The sequence below is a fragment of the Apostichopus japonicus genome, chromosome 2 (assembly GCF_037975245.1).
Source record: "Apostichopus japonicus isolate 1M-3 chromosome 2, ASM3797524v1, whole genome shotgun sequence".
NCBI lineage: Eukaryota > Metazoa > Echinodermata > Holothuroidea > Aspidochirotida > Stichopodidae > Apostichopus > Apostichopus japonicus.
This window is the reverse complement of record NC_092562.1, coordinates 25,835,476-25,859,875: the sequence shown is the minus strand read 5'-3', so window position 1 is coordinate 25,859,875 and position 24,400 is coordinate 25,835,476. Positions and strand designations below refer to the sequence as shown.

General features: G+C 36.8%; 1 protein-coding gene across 2 annotated transcripts in view; it reads right to left on the bottom strand.

The window, feature by feature from the left end:
• Positions 1-24,400, bottom strand: part of LOC139984078 (serine/threonine-protein kinase PLK1-like) — a 42,460-nt gene that overhangs the window by 13,127 nt on the left and 4,933 nt on the right. For both annotated transcript variants that reach the window (XM_071997765.1, XM_071997770.1), the window contains exons 3-9: positions 19,177-19,284; positions 14,459-14,575; positions 13,492-13,709; positions 7,527-7,622; positions 2,915-3,332; positions 2,152-2,245; positions 1,660-1,746 (exon numbers count right to left, since the gene is read on the bottom strand). In XM_071997765.1, the coding sequence (XP_071853866.1) occupies positions 1,660-1,746; positions 2,152-2,245; positions 2,915-3,332; positions 7,527-7,622; positions 13,492-13,709; positions 14,459-14,575; positions 19,177-19,284 (1,138 nt within the window). The remainder of the gene's footprint in view (positions 1-1,659; positions 1,747-2,151; positions 2,246-2,914; positions 3,333-7,526; positions 7,623-13,491; positions 13,710-14,458; positions 14,576-19,176; positions 19,285-24,400) is intronic.

The following is a 24,400-nucleotide window of genomic DNA, read 5'->3' as shown; positions in this document are numbered from 1 at the left end:
TTTGCTTATCCTTCTAATTTCTGGAAATTTTAATACACAATGATTTAAATATTCTTGGAATGACAAAACATTGAATATTTAAAGTATTTATCTGTTGGCAGAATATGTTACATTTATATGAACTTCAAGGAGGAAAGCACTGTTAGTTGAAATCCCCATCACAAGATCTTGTTCAACACTCTAGTGTGGTTGTTTGAATGTTAATTATCCTCGTCAGGAATTAGTCCTTTCCTCTTATAAGACAATGGGGATCATAATTAGGGACCTGTTGGGTCAAACAGCAGATGTCCGTCAAATACTTTAACTTTACTGTTATAATATTACTGCTGAAGTTGTCCTTGAAATGCGATATATTTTGAAATGTTTGGATAGTTTTTTCAATGTTTTCAATGAATCATTTGTTACTTTCACTGCTGTTGTTATTACTTTTAGGTTTTCTTAAGTTTGGTAATTTTTTTATTCCAGGTATTGGTTCTTTTGTACTTGAGCATGTTTTATTTCATGATAACAGCACTTTAATATTTGGTATTTATTATATATAGGATTTATGACCTGGTTGGTCAACATCAAGGTAGGTATAGATATTCAACTAACACTAAAACACAGCTATACCAATTCAACATCACTAGAACACAGCTGCCATGCCTTTGTCATGGGCATACACCGTGAGAATACAAAAGGTTCACACTGTTCTCAAGAACTACAAAAGGTTCCCATTGTTATCAAGTACTACGATAAAGTCAAGGCACATATCTTCCAATTGTTAAAGCAAATTCACCTTGTCGCCATGGTGATTATGGATATCAACTTTGTGACAACTAAGCTGCCATGCCTTTGTCATGGGAACATACCGTGAGAATATAAAAGGGTTCACATTATTCTCGGGAACTGCAATAACGTAAGAAAACTATCTTCCTATTGTTATAAATGCCAGTATTTATATTTAACTGTAAGAACACCAACTAGTTGCCATAGTACTGAGTGTTCAACTTCACTACAGGTACTATATACAGTACTTTGCCCTTGAGATTGACAGCTGCACTTTTCTTGGTTTCATAAGGGGAATGAAATTATCCGATGTCACATGGCAATATGCTATAGCAAAATGTGCATGATTTGCTATGCAATACAAAGGTGAGGAGCAGTTTTTGTACACAGAGACTATAACTACTTTATAATATTAGACAAAATTTATAGCCTTCCAAACTGTATAACCAACTTTGTACACTCAATTATCGACTGCTGATAAACCTTTTGCATCAATCTAACCATGCCACGATATTCATACAAAAAAGAATGCCACGTCCTTCTACCTACGAGATCTATAATAATAATAATAATCAGGAGTGATTTTTGCAACACTGGCGACTACAAATGTGGGAGAAACCCGCAAGGGCTTATGGATTAAAACTTACTTGTCAGGTGGCTTCCAACTCAACATTTTATCTCAAGTTTGAAATCTTTTCAATTTTAGAAAGTCATTTCAGATGGAAAAACCGTAGATTGCTCTTGGATGAGAAACCCACCTTACAATGACCCGGCCGGGAATCGAAGCCGGAACCTCCCGGTTGCTAAGCCTCATTGCTTCTATGTGATTACAACAACTAACACATCTGCTCTTGACTTATAATTTGAGTGGAAATAGATTTGGACTCTTACCTTTTGGTATATGGTCAAGACAGGTGGTTAACATCTCATAGACTTTACTCATTGGTACTGGTACACATTTAAACAAACTGCATATAGCTGGGGGAAAAAAATTTAAAGAAGGAATAAACGGAAAGATATATCGATGATGAATTATTGAATATGCAGCATTGGACAAACAGAAGTGAAAAATTGGAATCAACATTTTGAATAAATAATAAGGACATGACAGTCTACTTATAGTTAAAAATAAAAAATATGATCTCCTGAGGTGAAATCAGTTGAACTCTAAATTCTATATTTTCTTGACTGAAGTGCTCTATGCGAGGGTAGGGATAGGCTTTGTAAAACTCTCTGAGTATCTTCCAAAGTTCCGAAAAAAAGGGTGAAGCTGAATTCATGGCTCGTATCACAAAAAAAAAAATGGCAAAGTTGTCACTTAGGGTATCCAATGGTTTGAGAAACAGTAGTTCCAAGCCTATCATACTACTAAGTATCGCTTACCTTTCCTATCCATTGATCTCCTATATGGTGATGCAGAAACGGGATTCTGGTATCCTCGAGTGGGTGTGTCTGGAAGCTGCCTCGAATTAGACCCCTATACAAGAGCACAAATTTGAAGAAGAGAAAAAACAGAACAGGAAAAGTGAAGTAATCCTGCTTTGATTAATTTCTTTGCATGCCTTTACAACACATCGATTAGTATTACGACGTTTGTTATAATTTTTTAACCTGATTACTGTTCCTCCAACCTTGCACTGACGTCTTAATTTCTTGGTTGTTTAAAACAAGACACAGTACTTTTCTTTACACAAAACGTGTGTGTAAACTCCCACTGGCCCACACTCTCTGTCTTTAAGAGACATCCTTCCTCTTTCTCTCCTGCATGTGACCAAAGTTGCTCCCTGCATCTAACTTACCATGGATCTACCTATCATTCTCAGAATTGACTGGCTATATTAGTGACATGAGTGGAGTGTGGAGTATTAGCTCAGTGGTAAACGCCGGTGCCTTTCAATCATAAGGTCCCGAATTCGAGTCAATCGAAATTAATGTATGTCGTCCAGTTACAGAGTTGTTGACAATTGACAATTCATAATTATGGACGTTAAATATGAATCTATGAGACTGACTTCGGTCAGCTTGCGGCTTTGATAAGCTAATGAGGCTTCTTCGCGAGTTCCTGCCTGCAGGAGGATCTAAAATACATACATACATGCATACATGAGACATGTACACATTGAAGCTTAAAACTTGTGAAGTTTACCGTCGATGTTCTGTGATCCAAATCGCAGTTGTTATTGTCGATGTTAACGGCCATCAGTGGGGACGCCATGCCTTTTCTCTGCATCGTACTTTCTCTCCGTAACCGACAGAAGTTGTCGGTGACGACAGCACCTTCCTTATCGCTGACGAGGACCTTCATCACGCCAAACTCTGGCGTACTGTGGCAGGCGCTGGGCGAGAGGGCGTCTGGGACGAACCCACCCGTGAAGAATTTGTGGGAGGCAATCTCGTCTAAAGACGGCCTGTTCTCTGGTTTGGAGGTAAGTATATCGGTGATTAGCTCTTTGGCTGCCTGAGAAAGATGAGATGGGAAACTGTAGCTGGTTCTCTTAATCCTTGTGTATGTTTCCTTCAGGGACTCGGTTTCAAATGGAGGCCGTCCTACCAGCATTGTGTACCTATACAAGAAAAATGGTTAACAAGATAAGAAAAGCATCGACCAGGTTTTTAATACCACAATGAACAGAAAACTAAAAAGAAATTAAAGAAACATCTTTACTATGGATTTTTCAAGGAGGCAATGAGCTCGCTCAAGAAGGAAGAGCTCTATTCGTGGAAGCAAATGATTAAATTATGACATCCAAATGAAAGCATATGTGGTATCAAAATTCCAAAGAAAAAGTTTAAAACAAATAATGAATGAAAGATTGAGTAAAACTTTCAGATTTTACTCATTTTTATCCTTATCACGAAATCTTACGAATAATGTCCAAATTTTCATTTGCTTTCCCCCGTATTTTTTATAAACTATTGACTCATTAGCTTTATAAATCAGCATCAGTTTTATTATGACAACCTACAGACCTCTTCCTGGATCACATCAAACTTTCATGCCTAATGCCAAGAACGCATCTCCTGTGTGACTGTTTATCAATTTATCTACAGTACAGTACAGTATGGATGTAAAAGTTCACATCCTGTTCCACGAAATAGGGAGTTTACACAGACTCATTTTGTATATTTTCATTAAGGCAGGATCTCAAAGACCTAATTAAAACAAAACAAAACAGTCATCAGTGCTGCCATTGTAATTTTACTTACTGTAAAAGTTATTTCCTTGAAGGCTCAACAATTCTAAACCTCAAGTAGTGTCAGTATTCGCTGCACTGCTTTAGGTAAACCCAAATGACCAAGCAACACAAGGAAAGGGCTTATCCCAAAACCCTCCCGAAAACCTTCCCAAATGAAAAGGATACTTATAGGGCTGTACAGGAAAATTCTCACAATACGATACTTATTCCAATAAGGAGAAAAAGGTCTAATAACACACAGTTCTGCAAAAATTTGGAGATAGAAGAAAATTCCCATACAAACGGACATCTAGACAGATTGGGTGGTAGAAGGAAGGGTATTGACTGGAGGTCTGGCCATAGTGTAAATAGGTTACCAGTTCATTCTAGACAGGGGTGCTAAGGTTGTGGGGAGACAGGTAAGCATGGAGCAAAGTAAATCTCCTAAACCTATCCAAATAATTTTGGAAGAGGATCAAGGAATCAGTTCTCTCAATCTGAAAACAAGTTGTGAGGGTGGCAGTAAAGATGCATGTTGTATGTATGTATGTATGTATAGTGATCTTCCCGCAAGCAGGAACTCGCGAATACTGTTAAATATGTTTAATACAGAAGTTAAACAAGTAATAGTTTTTAGTTAAATAGTAATAGTTTTTAATGTGCACTGGAGTGTGTACTGGTAGTATAAGAACATGTGTCGTCTACTCATCTTGCATCGGGTACCTACAGTAGGGTAATGGACATTGTTGACATCCGGCTCAAACACTGATGCTGGTTGCAGGATTCCTGTATCATATCAATACTTCATGCATGTGTCCGTGAGTTGTGTCTGTAGCCAGTCAAGTCTAGTACTGTGCAGTGTCAACACCCGGTTCAAACACTGATGCTGGTTGCAGGATTCCTGTATCATATCAATACTTCATGCATGTGTCTGTGAGTTGTGTCTGTAGCCAGTCAAGTCTAGTACTGTGCAGTGTCAACACCCGGTTCAAACACTAATGCTGGTTGCAGGATTCCTGTATCATATCAATACTTCATGCATGTGTCCGTGAGTTGTGTCTGTAGCCAGTCAAGTCTAGTACTGTGCAGTGTCAACACCCGGTTCAAACACTGATGCTGGTTGCAGGATTCCTGTATCATATCAATACTTCATGCATGTGTCCGTGAGTTGTGTCTGTAGCCAGTCAAGTCTAGTACTGTGCAGTGTCAACACCCGGTTCAAACACTAATGCTGGTTGCAGGATTCCTGTATCATATCAATACTTCATGCATGTGTCCGTGAGTTGTGTCTGTAGCCAGTCAAGTCTAGTACTGTGCAGTGTCAACACCCGGTTCAAACACTGATGCTGGTTGCAGGATTCCTGTATCATATCAATACTTCATGCATGTGTCCGTGAGTTGTGTCTGTAGCCAGTCAAGGCTTGTAGTGTGCAGTGTCAACACCCGGTTCAAACACTGATGCCGGTTTCTGGATTCCTGTATCATATCAATACTTCATGCATGTGTCTGTAGCCAGTCCAGGCTTGTAGTGTGAAGTGTCAACACCCGGTTCAAACACTGATGCTGGTTGCAGGATTCCTGTATCATATCAATACTTCATGCATGTGTCCGTGAGTTGTGTCTGTAGCCAGTCAAGGCTTGTAGTGTGCAGTGTCAACACCCGGTTCAAACACTGATGCCGGTTTCTGGATTCCTGTATCATATCAATACTTCATGCATGTGTCCGTGAGTTGTGTCTGTAGCCAGTCAAGGCTTGTAGTGTGCAGTGTCAACACCCGGTTCAAACACTGATGCCGGTTTCTGGATTCCTGTATCATATCAACACTTCATGCATGTGTCCGTGAGTTGTGTCTGTAGCCAGTCCAGGCTTGTAGTGTGCAGTGTCAACACCCGGTTCAAACACTGATTCCGGTTGCTTGATTCCTGCATCATATCAATACTTCATGCATGTGTCCGTGAGTTGTGTCTGTAGCCAGTCAAGTCTAGTACTGTGCAGTGTCAACACCCGGTTCAAACACTGATGCCGGTTGCAGGATTCCTGTATCATATCAATACTTCATGCATGTGTCCGTGAGCTGTGTCTGTAGCCAGTCAAGGCTTGTACCACTGTACAGTACATTCAGTGACTAGTGAGATATGTGTTAGTAATTAATTACCACAAATGGAAAGGACTCTGATTTCAAATACAACAAAACTATCATCAAACTTGTAATGAATGAGGAATTCCATCTTGTGCTATCTTTAACCAGTTCCTGCAGTGTATTAAGGTCTCAAACATTCCATCTTCATCAGTTTGTATACATTGAAAATCTGCACCCTTGCAATTCCCTTTCCTGTACTACATTAAGACAAAATTAAACAGAATTAAACGATTCAAACCAATTGGCTCTTTTCATATGAAAGTGAAGCTGCTGTTTTGACCATAACATTAGCAGCATACCTATAGCTCATGAATATGCATGAACACCTTCTCCTTATTGTCATTTCCTTCTTTGTGGACTTCCTGCTTGACGTTATGTCCGTGTTTTTCTTTTGTCTTTACAGCAGAACCTGAAGCAATGACCTCAATACATTTAAATTAAATATTTCAAATGTTAGTTGGAGAATTTCCTCCACCGAAATTAAGAAGAGTTTACAGAGGATAAACAATACAATGCCCAATAGTCCAGGAATGGGATCATATTGTAGCTACAATGTAACATTTCCTATTATTATTATGAAGCTGGAATATCAATACACCTCCAGTGAACCACCAAGTTCTTATGTAACATGTAGATCTGGTCTTACGTAGATGGTCTTACGTAGATGGGTCTTACCTAGATGGGTCTTACGTAGATGGGTCTTACGTAGATGGGTCTTACCTAGATGTGTCTTACGTAGATGTGTCTTACGTAGATGGGTCTTACGTAGATGGGTCTTACGTAGATGGGTCTTACGTAGATGGGTCTTACGTAGATGGGTCTTACGTAGATGGGTCTTACCTAGATGGGTCTTACCTAGATGGGTCTTACCTAGATGTGTCTTACGTAGATGGGTCTTACGTAGATGGGTCTTACGTAGATGGGTCTTACGTAGATGGGTCTTACCTAGATGGGTCTTACCTAGATGGGTCTTACGTAGATGGGTCTTACGTAGATGGGTCTTACGTAGATGGGTCTTACCTAGATGGGTCTTACGTAGATGGGTCTTACGTAGATGGGTCTTTTGTAGATGGGTCTTTTGTAGATGGGTCTTACGTAGATGGGTCTTACGTAGATGGATCTTTTGTAGATGGGTCTTACATAGATGGGTCTTTGAGTGGCTGAGTCTTACATAGTCTTATGTAGATGGGTCTTACATAATGGGTAGATCCTCATTGACAGGTGGAGGGTCATTGGGGGTGCAGTGCAAGAAAAATGAAACAAACTGTTATCTAGGTTAGTGCAGGTACTGTAGGATGGTGTATGTACAGCACAGTACAGGAGATGGATGGTTGTAATCTGAGCAGAATGAAGTCAATGCAAATATTCAAAGTCCTTTCTGTTCCATGTCCAAGTACTTCAAGTTACACAAATCTGCCATGTCATATGTGATGGTACTTACAGTATGCATCCTATAGCCCAAACATCAGCCTCAAAGCTATGTCCAACTTTGTCCAGGACCTCTGGGGCAATGTAATTAGGAGTACCACACATTGTTCTGTAAAGGAAATGAAATACAGAGTTAAAATTTGTCAATAGCAAAAAACACATCTATACACCTTAAAAACCAGTTAATTAAATCTCGAATGGTACAAGTGAGGGTGGGGGAGGGGGTTGGGAAGAGGGTTTATCAGACCAAAAGGACAAAGTGAGGGTTACAGTAGTCAGGTGAAATTCTTCAGTTTTGTTTCCTTTCTTGACATTCAATATGTTGTAAGTTATTTAAATGATTTAAAGGTGAGAACAGACTTCCATATATTGCCTGTGAGTACCCCATCTCCAAACCCCCTACTCCCCTCACCCCATCCTCTACTGTATCTGGCCTTCTTTGATAAAGTCTCAGTAGACCCAATATGCACCTTTGCTGTGCCTTTCCTGTAAATCAGCAAACTAAAATATATTTATAAGCAAATTCCTTCTCCAGACATGACTTTAAATGCAAGTGAGTTAACATAGAGTACCAAAGATCTTAACTACCATACAGTACTGTTCTGTATGAATACCAATTGGTAATATTACAAACTACAACTGGAAGAAGAAATTCTAGCCCTGAGCTAAAAAAAAATTCAAAAAGCACATCCAACCTTTACAAATCATATTAGACATGTAGTAAATAATCCCTGACAGCCATCCGAAGCACGGAGATCTAGCAGTTTTTAAAACAGAACGGCCTTCCTTGGAGCATTCTGTCACCGTTTGCTCAAGGCCTTTTCACTTTTCGTACAGTATAGTTGACTGAAATATTAAACCTCTTCCGTTCAAACCATGGCCAAAATAATATAATGCTCCCTTCTAGTGACAGTCACAGCTTTAGGGTTCCATTTACATAAAACTGTTCCACTCGAATATAAATCTATAAATGTTATTAGTGATGAAGATGGATCGATGCCCACAGGGCTAAAACAAAATCCTCTGGGGTTCCCCGCTCATCAATGCTGCATTTCATTACGGAGAAACTAGATGTTTGGAAATCCCTTTGAAGAGTACAAGAGACTAAATATACAGTGAACCTTAAAGATCAATTATGAGAAATTAGAGGTGTTTTGTAGAAAATTGTCATAATTATTTTAAGAATTTGGAAAAATCCATCAGAAATTGACCCAAAAAATATGTTTTTAATACAGTACTTATTCTTTACACTGGAAGAGGAATCAAGTGGAAGTTACCACACAAAATGAGACTAAGTGAACACACAATACTGTGTACTTCTTATCATGAAAATGTGCACGTTTTTTTTTTCTTCTCACAAGTTGCTTAAACATCCTGTAGGGTAAAAGGTGTTCTAGTAATAATGCATTTTATTTAATCATAAGTGCACAGAGCATAAATGCGCCCTAACCACCAACCTCCAGAGTACTCAACCATCCTCCTTCCTTCCAGCCCACCGCCCCAAAATACATTCCTGGATAAAACTCTACTGATAACTACCACAAAATGTAATAGGAATACATAATTCTGCAATAGGAATACATAATTCTGCAATATACAGTATTACTCATTCATAAAATTATAAATACAGAAAGCTGAGAACCTTAGGGGCCTTTGGGATTTTCACATCTTTTTTTTTTTTTTTTTAAAGTCATTTTGCTGACAAATATGTCAAAATGTGATTAGTGAACTGTGAAAAGTGCAAGGATCTAACAAGACAGAGACCTTCACTTCAATGTTAAACGATACAAATCACTCCAATTTGGAGAAAGTTGTCGTAAAGTAGGCATAAAAAACTGAAAAGGAAAAACAAGATAAAATTTTCAAACAACAGATATAGAAGAGATTTCTAAGGATGGCAATAAGGGCCTCACAATTCCTCGTAAATTTTGAAGGAATTCTCATGGGAACACTTTACCACATACAGTAGTAACATTGTTCATTGATAGGAGAATATTTTCAAGCTGCAGTACTGTAGAATGAAGTGAATTGATTCTTTAACTTTAAATACATTGTTTATCATTTTTAATAGCAATAGCTGTGGATGATAATAAATTTATTATATTCTTTTGGTATTTTTTATGAACTTTTATCAGTGATAATATGAAGGTTTTTAGTACATGAATCTAATGCTAATGTCATTAGTGTCACATTGAGTAATAATCCGACCCAAAACCTAACTTGCAATACGTACATAATGAGTCCATTGCCTATGCATTGACTTGACCACAACATTAGTTTACACTAAATGATGATATTTACTTCAAAATGTACTTTTTTGAGGTACACTACTCTTGTGATATTAATTAAAGGAAAACTGTTCTCACATATTTGTGTGGAGGCCTGCATGTATGTGACACAACAAACAGGTTCCATAACTACTAAACACATGCACAGCAAAAGTACACCTGATAAAGTTGCTTTTGATTTGGTCTGTAAGATAACAATTCCTGGTCTGAGTGACTAAGTGACTGACTAACTGACTGACAGACTAACAGTGACAGACTGATTGACTGACTCATAACATTGCTGCTTTAAATAGTACAACAAAGCTTCTACTACCTGTACAACCCAATAATTTACTTGCCTCCTCTTTCCAATTTCTAGATTTCGTTATAACTTCTCATCCTACTGTATGTTCATGAGTCAGACCTGACTCATGCTGTCTTGCCTCAATAAAAAAAAACCTTATTGCTTTTCTTTGCCAAAAAAACTAAGAGAATCAATTCCACCTGAAAAGGGAAATTCTCTCTGATGAAAAAATCGTGAGTGGAAATGACTGACCTTTTCAAGCTACTGAGAGTTAAAGCCTGATCAGTGAGGTGCAGCAGCTTGTCTGATTCTAACAGTTTATATTACCTTGTCATAGCAAAAATTTGGTTCCAGTCAATTTAGTATTAAGTGATCTCTACAGGGGATTTGAATGATTAGCTTTCCAGTCAAGATTTTAGATCTCCCAAAAAATGATTCCAAACAATAGACATTAATCTGTTTTGTTTTGGTTTTTCTCTTCTTTCTTTTCAGTTTTTCTCATTATAATTTTGGAAAAGACATTATTCGAACAAATCTTCGCATGAATTCAGAGGAAAGCCATTCAACAAATGTTTAATAACGATACCATACAGTCACTACACGTGTTATTAAACCAAATCTGAAAATATGTTCACAAAACGATACAAAATTTCATGGTCTGTTGCAGGTCACTGAACAGTCCCTGGAGAAATTTACTGATTAAATTGACTCAATATGGAAGGAAAAAAAGAAAAGCAAAAAAAGTACTTCTAATCTCAGAGATGCACTTTATGTGTGTACTATTTCTTATGGGACAGGTTTAAATGGTACTCATAAAATTTGAGCTGCATGACTGCAGTTTAGTTGGCACTACCTCACTTTGAAAAGGGGACACAGATGTTGCTTCTAGTCCCACATATAGTTTACACAAGTATGTATAAATTACATATATTTACATATAATTTACATATTATACATTTTATTTACACACATAACTACTGTACACTGAATGGGTTGGTTTGGAATAAACAGAATCAGGGCACCATGGAAGGAGAGATAGTCGCTTCAATCTCAACGTTTGTTTGAAAACCAAAAAGATTGCACGTGTACAGACCAATGTATCTCATACTCAAAACTATTGATTGCCATCTTTTTGTACATTCAACTATTCTGTCTATTTCCCTCAAATCCTTTTTCATAAAATTTTCATTAGTCACGACTTGTTGTCATAGTGATGAAAACTCGACATGACAATGAAAGTTTCTACCCAACATGATCGTTTAAATCAACATGGGATACATATATGTCTTTAAATTATCTTTTCTTTTTTCGGTATGTACTTCTACCGAAGAGTTAAAATGATATTCTTTGCTTTTGTCTTGATCATCAAACACAAAGGTTTGAATGGTGACGGAAGAAAAGGCCCAGTTCCATAAACTGCAGTGTTCAAATCTGTTCTCTACTTTCTATGATATTTAAATGATGATGGTTTTAATCAACATTTACAAGTGATTAGTTTTGGTATGCAGTACCTATGGTAGAGATCTGTTTAAAATGCAAAGTCTTGATAGAAATGGAAGCACAGTTCTGTATAGAGCCACAGTGTGTTCAAATCTGTTCTCCATTTTTGATATATTGATATTTAAATGATGATTTAACCCAATTGACAAGCGCTTTTTCTTATTATTATTATTTGTTTGTCTTCTTGTATTTCTTTCTCTTTTTTATTTTTTTTTCCTTCCTCGTTTTTCATCTATTTTTGTTTTTTGTACAAAACTCATGTTAAAATCATGTTTGTTAAAAAAAAATAAAGACTGTCATGAATATCATCAGGTACAAATGCTTGAAGGAGATACAGTAGGAAATGGCATCTCTTCACTGCACAGTTTCAAATCTGTTTTAAACTTGCTTACAGTATGATATTTAAATGATGGTTTAAGTCAACGACAAGTGATTTTTATGTTATTTTTTATATACATATTTTTGTGATTTTTTTTTCTTCACTCCTTAAGTAGAAATCTGTTGAAATAATCTTGTCTTGTCATCAAATACAACTTTAGGCTTGAACGTTTTGAAAGAAACAATGCAGTTTGATCTTTTATACTGCACTTGATAACTTTTCAATTCTGTTTTGAACTTTCAATTATTCTAATTTTTCTCCTTTTTTTTAATACCTTAGTTTGGCACAGGTGATTTCATCATGGAATCAAAATCAACTGGTTCTTAGTGTTGCAAAACCACTTTAACCGTGATCTCTCCAAGATAGAGATGGATGGCCCTAGCAGGAATATTAATCTATGAAAAGGCAAATTGAGACAGGGGTGTGAGTGGCATTTCCAAAGTATAGAAGAATTTTCCTAACAAGGGGGCATTTTTTCCTTATTTATTTAATTTTTCTTTCTTCCCTTTTTTATTATGGTTTAATTGAAGCATATTTCAACATTTAATTTAATTAATATGTAAATAGTTTTTATGAGGCTGTTTGGATGCATTTAGTAGTTTTTATTACTGTACATTTCTATTTCTGTCCGTCTATTTGTTAGGGGTTATGTGAGTACAAGTAGCTTGTATACAATATACATGACCTTTACGTATAGTACTAGCTACCCAATTATTTATAAAAGCTACAAAATTATAAACTTTGAGGGTAATACAAATTAACCTCTTCATATTTTACTACTATAAGATATTTGTTTCCTGCTTGTACAGGACAGATACCCCATGATGTTAAATTTTATTTGTTATCCTCCCCCACTAGAGCAACAGTATCAGAATATAAATGTAAACTATCACTTTACACCAGGAAGAAATGGAGTTTAAATAATTTACACATGTGGGATGTTAATGGCAACATTTTAGAGTTGAAAATATGTGGGAACAACTCTGTTTATGAGAATTTAAAAGTTAGAACAGAATGAAGAACATGAATATGCATCAGAAGGAATCCAGTAGCAGTTACACAACAGCAGAGTTATATTTCTGTCGTCATGGCAATTTAGGCAAATTGTCTTTTGTTTTCTCCCAAAAGATGAAAAATTACTACTGCATATACAGCAAAAACAATTGCATATTGTTCTTTAAATTCTATTATATACTGAACCGTTTAGAAGAACAGTAGCAGAAGGCATGACAGGGGTAGAAGCAGTCACAGAAGGGGGACACACAGTGGCAACCGGGATGAGGAGCAGTAAGAACAATAGGAACAAGATGTACTAGTAACCCAGGAGCATCATGAGTATGGTGGAGGAACACAAGCAGCAAGACGGACAACATCTCAGAGTAGTATGACAATAGCGAAGCTATATTGATTGTTCATTACAATTAGGGATATGGGGGGAGGGGTTCACATGAATTTGAACAAATTCTGAAAGATATATATATGCAAATAAGAAGAGCATTTGATATTTACACTGATTATTATAACTTACTTTTTTCTGTCACCTTCAAACTCTACTTTTGTCGCAAGACCAAAGTCACCTATCTTCACTTCCATATTTTCGGTCAGAAACATGTTTCCAAGTTTCAGATCTCGATGGATGACACAGCTGTTGTGGAGGTACCTCAGTCCATCGATAATCTGAAGGACAAAGTACCTCACTTCCGGTTCCGTGAAACATCTCCTTAATTTCAGAATCTGAGCTAGAGACTGTTTGAAGAATGTAAGAAAAATAGATGAGCAACACTATAGAAGTGAAATAACTAAGAAAGAAGCAAAATGGTAGAATTTTTTGTAGGAATTAAGAAATTTATACATTTTTTGGTTTTCATCTCTGTAACATTTTCATCGCCTTGTACGTGCACAATGCTTGAATTGGAATGGCCTGGTATACGATAAATTACTGGTAGGTCTGCCACACATGCAAAGGATTGTGTATCACTTTAAGATCATAAGTAATTATTTTGCCTCCAAATTTTTATAGCCAAATAAAAAGGGGAAAGTGCTGCAAAGGATACATGCCTGCAGGTTCCAACAAATTATTCCTTGGTATAGGTCCAATGGGTTCAATTGTAGTAAATGTGTCTGTGAGGAGAATGCTTAGGGCAGCAATGGGAGCGGCAATTGGTAGTAAACTGCTCTTTACAGTTTGATCATGTGACTTTTTGGCATCTTAGAGGGTAACAAACTGACATTAACAACTCACAGTACTATACTATTAACAAACATGTTGACCCTCAAGAGGTCAAAGTTGCTGCGATGCAAATCTACATTGTCATAGACAGGAATGTTTGAGCAGGGTTCAAAGGAGCCGCTCCAACTTTCCAAGTTATTTCCTCAGCGGCTGTATTTTATATAACTTTGATCAATGTGGAAATAATGAGAGTAAACTGATACATTTCCATTTGCAATTTTGCATATTCCTCAAAGGAATTCTCAGAACTGTTCTAAATACTTACTTTTTGGCTGCATAGTTCTAGAATAATGTAAAAGTTCTCCTCATCGTCAAAGTGTTTGTGGAATGCGACTATGTTTGGGTGGCGAAGCTGACAATGGACGGCAATCTCTCGTTGCATCTGACAAAACATAAACAAAAATATCAACTTTCCCTAGAGTAATGGTTACCCACAGTGTCTCCTTATAGGATCTGGTTACTTCAAAAACAACTGACTGGCCCGATAAACAACAGACTTCATTTCTACATAAAAACTTCCAACCAGGGAGCTGCTACAGTACTCCACAGCTCCCTGTTTCAACTGTACTGGCTGTTTGTAGAGTAGATTGTTGTATCCAACAAACTTCATGACAAAATAACCCAAAATTTCAGGCTTTAATCTTTTACATATTAGTCTGTAAAATAACAGCTCTGGCCTTAGATGGACAGCACAGGCGTAGGAGGCGGGGGGGGGGGGGGGCTGCAGCCCCCCCAACCAAAGCTTTTGGTGAAAATTCAGGCAATATACTGAGAATTTTTCAGGCACCTACTGAAAGAATAATGATTTGCAGTGTGTTTTTCCTATCTTTTGGTGAAAATTCCGCAATATGCTGAGAATTTTTCTGGCACGTACTGAAAGAAGAATAATTTGCAATGTGTTTGTCAATGGTTAAACTTATACTATTATGATCATTATTGTTGTAACGGCTTCCCCAATGATTATAACGAATATGGAAGGGTAATAACACGGAAAATGATTGCATGTAATTGGCATGTGATTTTACGATATACACATTAAGATGTTGAACACGAGCGGAGCGCGCGAAAAATTTTGCTTATATTTTTCGAGCAAGTCGTTACAGCCCCCCCAAATCAAATTAGGCTCCTTCTCCTATGATGGACAGAAGAGATGGAGGAGGAACCTACAGTAAGAGAAATTTTGCCTGAAAATTAAATACCAAAGAAACATAAAATATTGACCAAAGTAATTATAACCAGATTTATTTTTGTAATTTGACGATGCATGCCATGATTAGGTGAAATCAGTATAAATCTGCATCCATTCAGCACTGTGTAACTCCTCCCACCTTCCTCATCCTACTCCTCCCCCACCCCCCACACCCACCCTCCCCTCTACATATACACTAGGATTCATAAATTGTATGTCTCAGTGTTTATTTATAAGGGTGTTAGAGGATACAGAAAATGCTAGAGACACAGATGTGATAAATTCACATCAATCATATTGTGTATATACTGTATGTGTGTTAACTTATTACAGATACACCAAAGAATTCCTGCTCCTGTACAGTATGATGATTTAATTAATAATGCCTTACATAAATACTGGCAAACTTCTTAAACACAAAATATGGACGCTGAATTTGGGAATGGAATTTCGAAGGTGGAGAAGATCGCCCGAAGACTGAGCACTTGAACAATGTGTTAACCATTGATTAATGTTCACCATCTGACAAATCAAAACATGATGGATAATATATCATGTCCATCTGGACCTCAAAGCTGTCAACACTATATTGAATATCATTCATGTTTTACATTATTTCATGGTAACATAGACTGTAAGCTATAAATCTGTACACTGTACATGTCCCAGGGTACATGTACTATGTAAGTTAATAGTAGCTCTGCTTACTGCATGAATCTCTCATATCTGTAACATCATTGAACACCAACATTTTAAAGGCATTGAAGACTCGCCCCAAACCGCGTGCCGGGCTCTGATAAAGTTAACTTTCCGTTGCTAGCAAGTGAAGTTTTCTGCTTGTCGCCACAAAATGCAGACAGTAATGAAACGTGATACCTTGTTATCTATAGCTGTACCTGAGATGTCCATCGCTGTATCGTTTATGCACTGTGCTGTGGGTATTGACCGCAGCTGAATGTACTGACTGTACACTAGTGTCTAATTACCGAAGGTAGCAAAGCTGTGTGCGTATTTTCTGGGATCGATGGTGGTGTCTAACACTTCTGTTACACCTCATTCGTTTCTTTTTGCGCGAGTCTTCACACCCTTTAAGTGGCAAGTTAAACTGTTTTACTGTACAGTAGGTACGAGACATGAAAAATCAGGATGGGGGGGCAGGGGAAATATTGAAAGCTACAAAATAATATTCCTTGTGAAAAGCAAACTTAATATTTCAATGGTATAATAAATACTGTAGGTTATAGCTATTTTGGAATTCCTGAACATTTTCACTAGACCTGCTGTAAGAGAACACCTATAATGTTGTTATATTCTGCAGTTCAAAAGACTGTCAGAAACCCCCATTTGTTTTTTCTTTCATTTTCCATCGGTAAGTACAGTAGCAACTTTAAAATCATAACTCCATTCCAGTCTAGCTAAATATATGTTCTATAAAAGTCTAGATGTTAATCACAATTATCTCACAAAAAGGGCAGATCATGCATATATTCACAATGTTTGATTGTAAGTCACTTCTTAAATTGAGACATTTAAGCTAAATTACTACTGCATAATTGAGCTACTGTACTCAACTGCAATAAAATGGGAATTGATATGGTACAGTGCAGTCGTACAGATCATGCAAATTTAAAGTTTGATTGTTACCTCGCTTCTTAAATTGAGACATTAAGGCTGAATTACTACTGCATAAATGGGCTACTCAACTGCGATAAAATGGGTATTCATTTCGTACAGTGCAGGAGTACTGAATAGTGTGGAAACTCCATAACTTTAACCAAATGATCATTAACAAAATGAGAGGATAAGCTTCTAATCTATATCACTAGAAGGCAATATTGTTGCTGGTATCACATAGCAAGACAGCCTGAGTTTTCTTTGGTTTGTTTCTTCTTGTTTTTATGTATACAGGTACAAGTATATGCATAGTAGCTTGCCAACGTCTAGACTTAACAGAATGAGTGTCGTAAATTGAGCCAATTTAAATGGTTGTTGCATGGTAGTGTCACAGTAGAAACCAGTACTACAACAAATGTATACCTCTGGTCTGGACTCCACTTACCCCCTCCCCTCCTGCCTCCCCATGTCCCCCTCTCCTTCCCCCTCCCCGGGTTTTTTTCTGAGGTTATTTGGCTACATTCCGTACAGTACAGTAAGTATGTATATGCAGTATATATACTGTAATATGCTGTATATATAGACAGTATCTTTGTGTGAAGGTTTTAGCAGTATACATGTTTTATACATGTACATCTATACGGTAGTAGCTCTGTATTCTGCAGCTACAGTATATTGTACATTCTGTATTTTTAGATGTGCATGCTTGGTATGTATTTTCCAAGCTGGCACCAGTAAATAATTCACCACAATGCAGAGCTACATATGCAATATCAAACAGGAATGTCACAGTTAACATAACATTCCTCTGAGGCAGAGACAACACACAATGGTCAAGTTACATTTCAGTATTGTTCTGTATGTATTAACAATGGAAGAAGCTTTAAATATATTTTGTCCATTGATGTTATACTTACACCAAGCCTGAATTCTGAGTAGGTTATTGCTACTTTACATTACGTGTACACCCATTCCCTGGGTATGTACAGTAATTCAATGAGGTGTTATCTGCCATAGATACTATAGTCGCTTGCCTTTCATTTTAACAGGTGAACATGGAATATGGTACCTTAAAAGTGTTACTGAAGGCCAGCGAACAATCAAAAACTGGCTGGGGAATTATCTACCACATTGAGGAAGAGAGAATTAAATTACTGTATTGGCTGGAATGAGATTTGAGCCAGTGATTTCAGCAATAGTGACTGGTTCGAGTCCTGTTCTAGCCCCTTTTTTAATAATTGAAAGTTCATCAGTATTGCATTAAAAAATTTTTACGACCATGCAAAATTTATAAAACCAATTCAGTTTATGTTTTCTTCAAGTATCTTCCGCTCAAATTCTTCCCAGATGTTGAGAATGGTTAAATTTAATTTAAATTAAATGTCAGAAAGATTATTTGAAGGAGGCAACAGAAAGAAAAAAATATTGAAGGATCAAGAAATGCTGACTAATTGTGGGTCACTATATAGTGCATATATTTGAGTCAGCAAAGATTCAATGTTGCCTATTATGAGGATATACTGTAAGTCTGTAACACAACTGTGGCACTTGCTGTAAAGTATATCAGTGCTAAGGTCAAGCGGACAAAGGCGGTGGCATTATTTAACTTAAAAGCAATGAGACCTAGCATCTGGTAGGTCGTGGGTTCGATCCCTGGCCGGCCAAAGTAAAGGTGGATTTTGCATCCAGGAGAAATCCATGGTTCTCCCAATTGAACTGGTCTTCCCAAAATGTAAACCAATCCAAAATGGTCTAAAACTGTAAAATGGATAGCCATACGATGACATGACATGTAAAGTAATAATTTATAAGCCATTTGGCTGAACTCCCACATGCCGTATGTGGCTGCTAAATAGCCTCATAAAAGTGCCTTCCAATGAAATGATTCACCCAGAACGGTTTACTACATACATATATATTTATAGGCTATACCAAAATAAATAAGCAGACAATAAACTAGGCACAAAGATATGGATCATACCTGTATTTAAAGCTAGCATTTTCAAAATTTTGATGTTGTCATCTCTTAAACTTTAACATCTTATTCATTACTAAAACCAAAAACAATTGCATAAAGTAGTTAATTTAACTTGACTGCTCCAGATTTATTAAAACAATGTACAGTTACATTACTTGCTGATTTGTTAACGGTATAGATTTAATACTGAACTGTGCAGTACCTTAGCACGTTGGTTCGGTTTGGAAATTCTTTGCTTGTTGACGACTTTCCCTGCAAAGGCCCTCTTAGTATCCATCTGTATGACTTCATAGCACCTTGCAAAGCCCCCCTAAAACAGAACATGAAAATAATAATGAATGTTTATTCAAGTTATGACTTCATTCAGGCACAAAAAGTTACTTTGATATGTCACAGATCATTAAACAAAACTATAAAAAAAAATATATAATTTTTTTTTAAATGCAATTTACAATTCAGTACTACTGTACTTTCTATATTTGAAAGACCTTTTCTAACATCACATGTCCATCAATACAATTATTTGTACCACCTCCTCATTACCTATTCTTACGCTACAACAAAGGATCTAAGAAGCTGTCTTTACCAGTTTACAAAAAGGGGCTGTTCTACAAATAAAACGATTTCTAAAACATTATCAAAAAGCTACAATAAAGGATCTAAGGAGACGTTTTCTACAAAAATGGCTGTATGTTGCAACATCATGCAGTAATAGCATGTTACCAACTCAAAGCATTTTCATTGCTTGGACATGGGTTAACTTGAAGCTGATCATGTTAAAAGTTAAGCTTAGCCAAAAGGATGTGGATCTTGCAGTCTAAACAGATTGAGGTTACTCACAGTCATGAACACTAATAATCAGGGTGCATGCATGCATTATCAGTGGTTTATCAGGACATTTCACAACAATAGTCACAAATTCCACTTTTAATGTCAACACTTTTCTTTTCTATGATATGTACATGACCTCATTTGAAAATCTTAAATGTCAAAACTGTGTCTTTTTTTGTACTTTTTTTCACATGTTGCTGTGTCCCTAATAACCATGGACTGCAGTATGGTAATAAATTAAAACATGCTTTGAGGTGTAGTTTAAGCTTGTTATCATGGAAGTAACTTTGATGGCTGACCACAGCAGCTACTGTAGATTTATCTGCTGTATGAGTACATACCCCTGGTATTACTGTACTGTATGTGATTTAATATGTTTAAACTGTACATCCAAGTTACAAATTTGTTAATTAATGGTGTTCAATTTCATTGTCAGGTGATCACTCTGCTCAAAAACTACTGTACACATAAGAAATTCTTGTCATGAATATCAGTAGATTAAATATAATTAAAGCACATTTTCACACTATTTTATACTCTCCTGAACCCCAGCCCCCCCTTCCCCTTCCCACCAACACCATTTTATACTCTCTTGAAACCCCCCAATTCCCTCCCCTACCCCTGAGACCCTCAGTAATAGTGACCAATCACTACAGTACTTACAGTACTGTCCCTTTAAACTGATTTTTATATCCCATTGTGCATATATTCCATCAGCCAATGTATTCTAAATAGAAGGTACACATTTGGTTATGCTAATAAAAACCTGAAGTGTTGCTTTCAAATGTTTTATAAACAAAAAAGGAGTCACCTTTGAAACCACTTTTGGGTACCTTGTCTATTATTCTTTTGCCTATATAATCTGTAGATTTGTCAAAAGCACTTAACAATTGATGTTATCTGTATGCATTGTAAAACTGAGTGTCACATGTACATATGTATAGTATATACTTCAATCACTGATTCAAGAAATAATTCCATTGTGTAAACTTGCAAAATATCATCATAGTCCAAATTGACAATCACTTATGATTTTAGAAGAATACAATATACTTGGGCAAATTGATTGAATGAAATGCGAGGAGTGTTTTTACAGAAAATCGTTTAGCCATGACAACAATCAAAATAAATCATGTGCCATGATATGGCTGCTAAAATGATATTTGGATTTATTTCCTTTCCTACAGTAAATTGGCAGAGAGGAACTGTACTGTAGTGTAGAGGCCTGTTGATATCAGCACCATTTTTGTTTTACTGTCAAATTAGAAATCCTGGTACAGTAGGAAGCGTAGTGGGGAATTGTGAGGTGAGGTGGGACAAAACTCAGTGTACAAATGGTTATTTTTACTTGCTACTGTAGGTACTTAAACTGGGCCATACTGCATGTACTGTACGGTGTACCAATGGTTAGTTTTATTTACTACTGACGGTACTTAAACTGGGCCATACTGCATGTATGGTGTACCAATGGTTGATCTTACTTGATACAGTATTTAAACAGAACCATACTGCATGTACAGTGTACCAATGGTTAATTTTACTTGCTACTGATGGTACTGGGCCATACTGCATGTACGTTGTACCAATGGTTAATCTTACTTGATACCTGTATTCAAACAGAACCAAACTGCATGTACAGTGTACTGTACCAATGGTTAAGTTTACTGTACTTGCTACTGATGGTATTTAAACAGGGCCATACTGCATGTATGGTGTACCAATGGTTAATCTTACTTGATACCTGTATTTAAACAGAACCATACTGCGTACAGTGTACCAATGGTTAATTTTACTTGCTACTTTAAAGGTATTTAAACAGGACCATACTGTACAATCACAATCAATAAATGCCCATATTACCATTAAAGTCTCAGTTTGTGTTGATCAAAATGAAAGGAAAACAATGCCACTGTGGTCAATTTTTGGGACAGAAATCTTTCTGCACACAAGTTAAAAGCATTTATTATTTGGCTAATTACAGTAGAAGCAGACAAATTTATTATTATAAACATGTGTATGTACATATATACTGAAGATCTCCTAGACGTTAAGAATGCAAATCAGTATAAAATTGTTTGTGAAAAATTAAGGAAGTGTGTAAATGGCCTTGCCAAATAGTATTATACAGTATGTTTATAAAGCGTATCAGAGTAACACCAAGTAGTAACACAATGTACAGCCTGAGAATGTATCATTTCCTTAAGTTTGTAACCCATGGTACTACAATATCATAGCAAAGAACAACTTTACAACCCATTATATCCTCAGTAGCTTACACTTTAGAAGCATTATTAGAGCTTTGTGTTGTTGTGTTGTTGTGTTTTATGTTGTTCTTCAAAAGATGTACAAGATATAAAGTTCAAAAGGTTGTGGGACCTTCCAAAAAAAAACTGGATACATCTGTGTACATGTACAGTAGTACAACTACATATCAGTTTGATAGATGAGAAGACATAAATTATTTGACCGAAATAACATAAAGCTTCCTTAAAAGTACTCCCAGATATAGTATTGGTATCTGAGAGAGTAACATAAAGTCTGTAAAAATACACAGTTTCATACACTGAGTTCCATATTTAGAACTCTGCTATACCAATCCTTAGAAGCCAACTAAAAGTTTCTGGTGGTGAAAATAAAATGAGAATACCATACATGTCTGACTAGAAATATTTGCTGGTATATTACTGTACAGTGGTGTTCCGTCGAGGTTGACATGACCGTCCGGACGCGACGTTTTCAGACGTTTCCAGACACTTTAGGACACTTTAGGACGTTTTCTAACACCTCCGGACGGTCGGACGCTTTTGTACATTTTACTCCAACAATATTCACTTTTAATCCGGACGGAACATGCGGTTTACTGCCTACTTTTTCACACCAGATTAAATCGATCTTCTCAGTTTGTTACAGTAGAAGTTACAATGGTGATATGTCCGATTCTGTCCGATAATCCGGACGTTTTTAGCCCGACTCAAAGTAACAAAACAGTAAGGATTACAGAGGCAAGAACCCTTTCATTTCAGAAAAGCGTCATGTGTCCGATAATCCGGACGCTTAAAGCTAAACTATGTTTCTATTCAAAAGCGATTTTAGAGGCAGTTCTATTATCAGCCCGCAAAACGTCTGAAACCGTCCGATAATCCGGACGGAATAAACTTTCAGTACTGGGTAGTATTTCTGCTACAAACAAAGTCAAAGGTGATACAAGTTTGAACACAAAATAACTGCGAAGAAATATATTGAAGTAACGTCATGTTTTGACAAAAGCATGCAATGTACAACAACTATTTACTAACCTTTTGAAACAAAAATTCAAGCAGAATGAGTGGGGAACAGTACCACGAAATAAGAGAAATAACGACATATTGATGATAATGGCCATCTGTGTCGGGCGACAACCAACCATTCCCACTATGTCTTATCCCGATTCTGAGTTGCTTCCGTTCAACAAAAATATCGTTTTACCTAGGCTCAAAACGTCGGCCAAAACATTTTCAAAACAACGGTACACATGAAGTAATCCAATAAATCCCAGACTGAATAACGAATATAAATACACTACAGCATCGTTACTTTATTGTTTACCTCCTCCTGCCGACACAACCGAAAATGTTTAATGTTTAATATGTAACACGGAGACACGTATTGAACCTTTTTTTAAATAATTTCAATGATGTAACATGTCACCCCCGTAGCTCCTTCAAAGTTGCTAAGCTTTTTATTGATAACGCCGAACGTACCCCCATTACCAGACACACAATGCGCCACGAAATGTAACACTGTTTAAAAAGTCGGAAACATCTGAAAGTACTAGTAATATTCAAATATTACGAACGTTTTACCCCTATAACGGTGTATTTTTTCTCACCGTTCAATCGTCCGGTTATTTTCCTTTTTTTTCTTCAATGGTTATCGAAGTTTGTTGTTTTGACGATGAGGAAATGTTATTCGCAAATGAAACAAACCCCAGGGCGTAAAATCTCGCGCACATACTTTTACTTCCAGGAATCCAGGGTAAAGCACGTTGCAGCAAAGGTTGAGCTCACACTCGCTGAGCAAGGTACCTGGGAGACTGCTTGGGCCACCCCTCCTCTCTTACGACACGGGTTAATATAGTGTTGCACATTTTCTTGGCAGTTTGCCAGAGTTTTAACAACTCCTTGTTAGGTCAGAATAGAATGCAAATTAACAGGTGTCAGGCTTGTATAAGCAGAAAGCAGGACATGACCTAGATTTCCAGGGTAGTCAATACTTTGTGCGCGCACCTGCAGTTGGGATATTTAGTGATCACGTTTTTTGTACGCATGACATGGGAAAAAGAAAACCTCAAATGAAACTAATTGTTGGACTACGTGGATTTTACTCTTCTGTATTCGATTACAACTGGTTCTTTCCATGTCAAGTTAAATGGAGCTGGTAAGCATCTTAGCGCCATTTTAAATTGTGCTCGAACACTTTTGTCATGTCAGTCTGTGGATCCTAAATGTTTTTATTTGGCAAACGGACATTCAAGAAAAAAGGTCATGCAATTGGAAACTGTTTTCCTACATTCTAAGAAGTATAAGTTTTTTTACGTAACACCTCTTTTTTTGTTC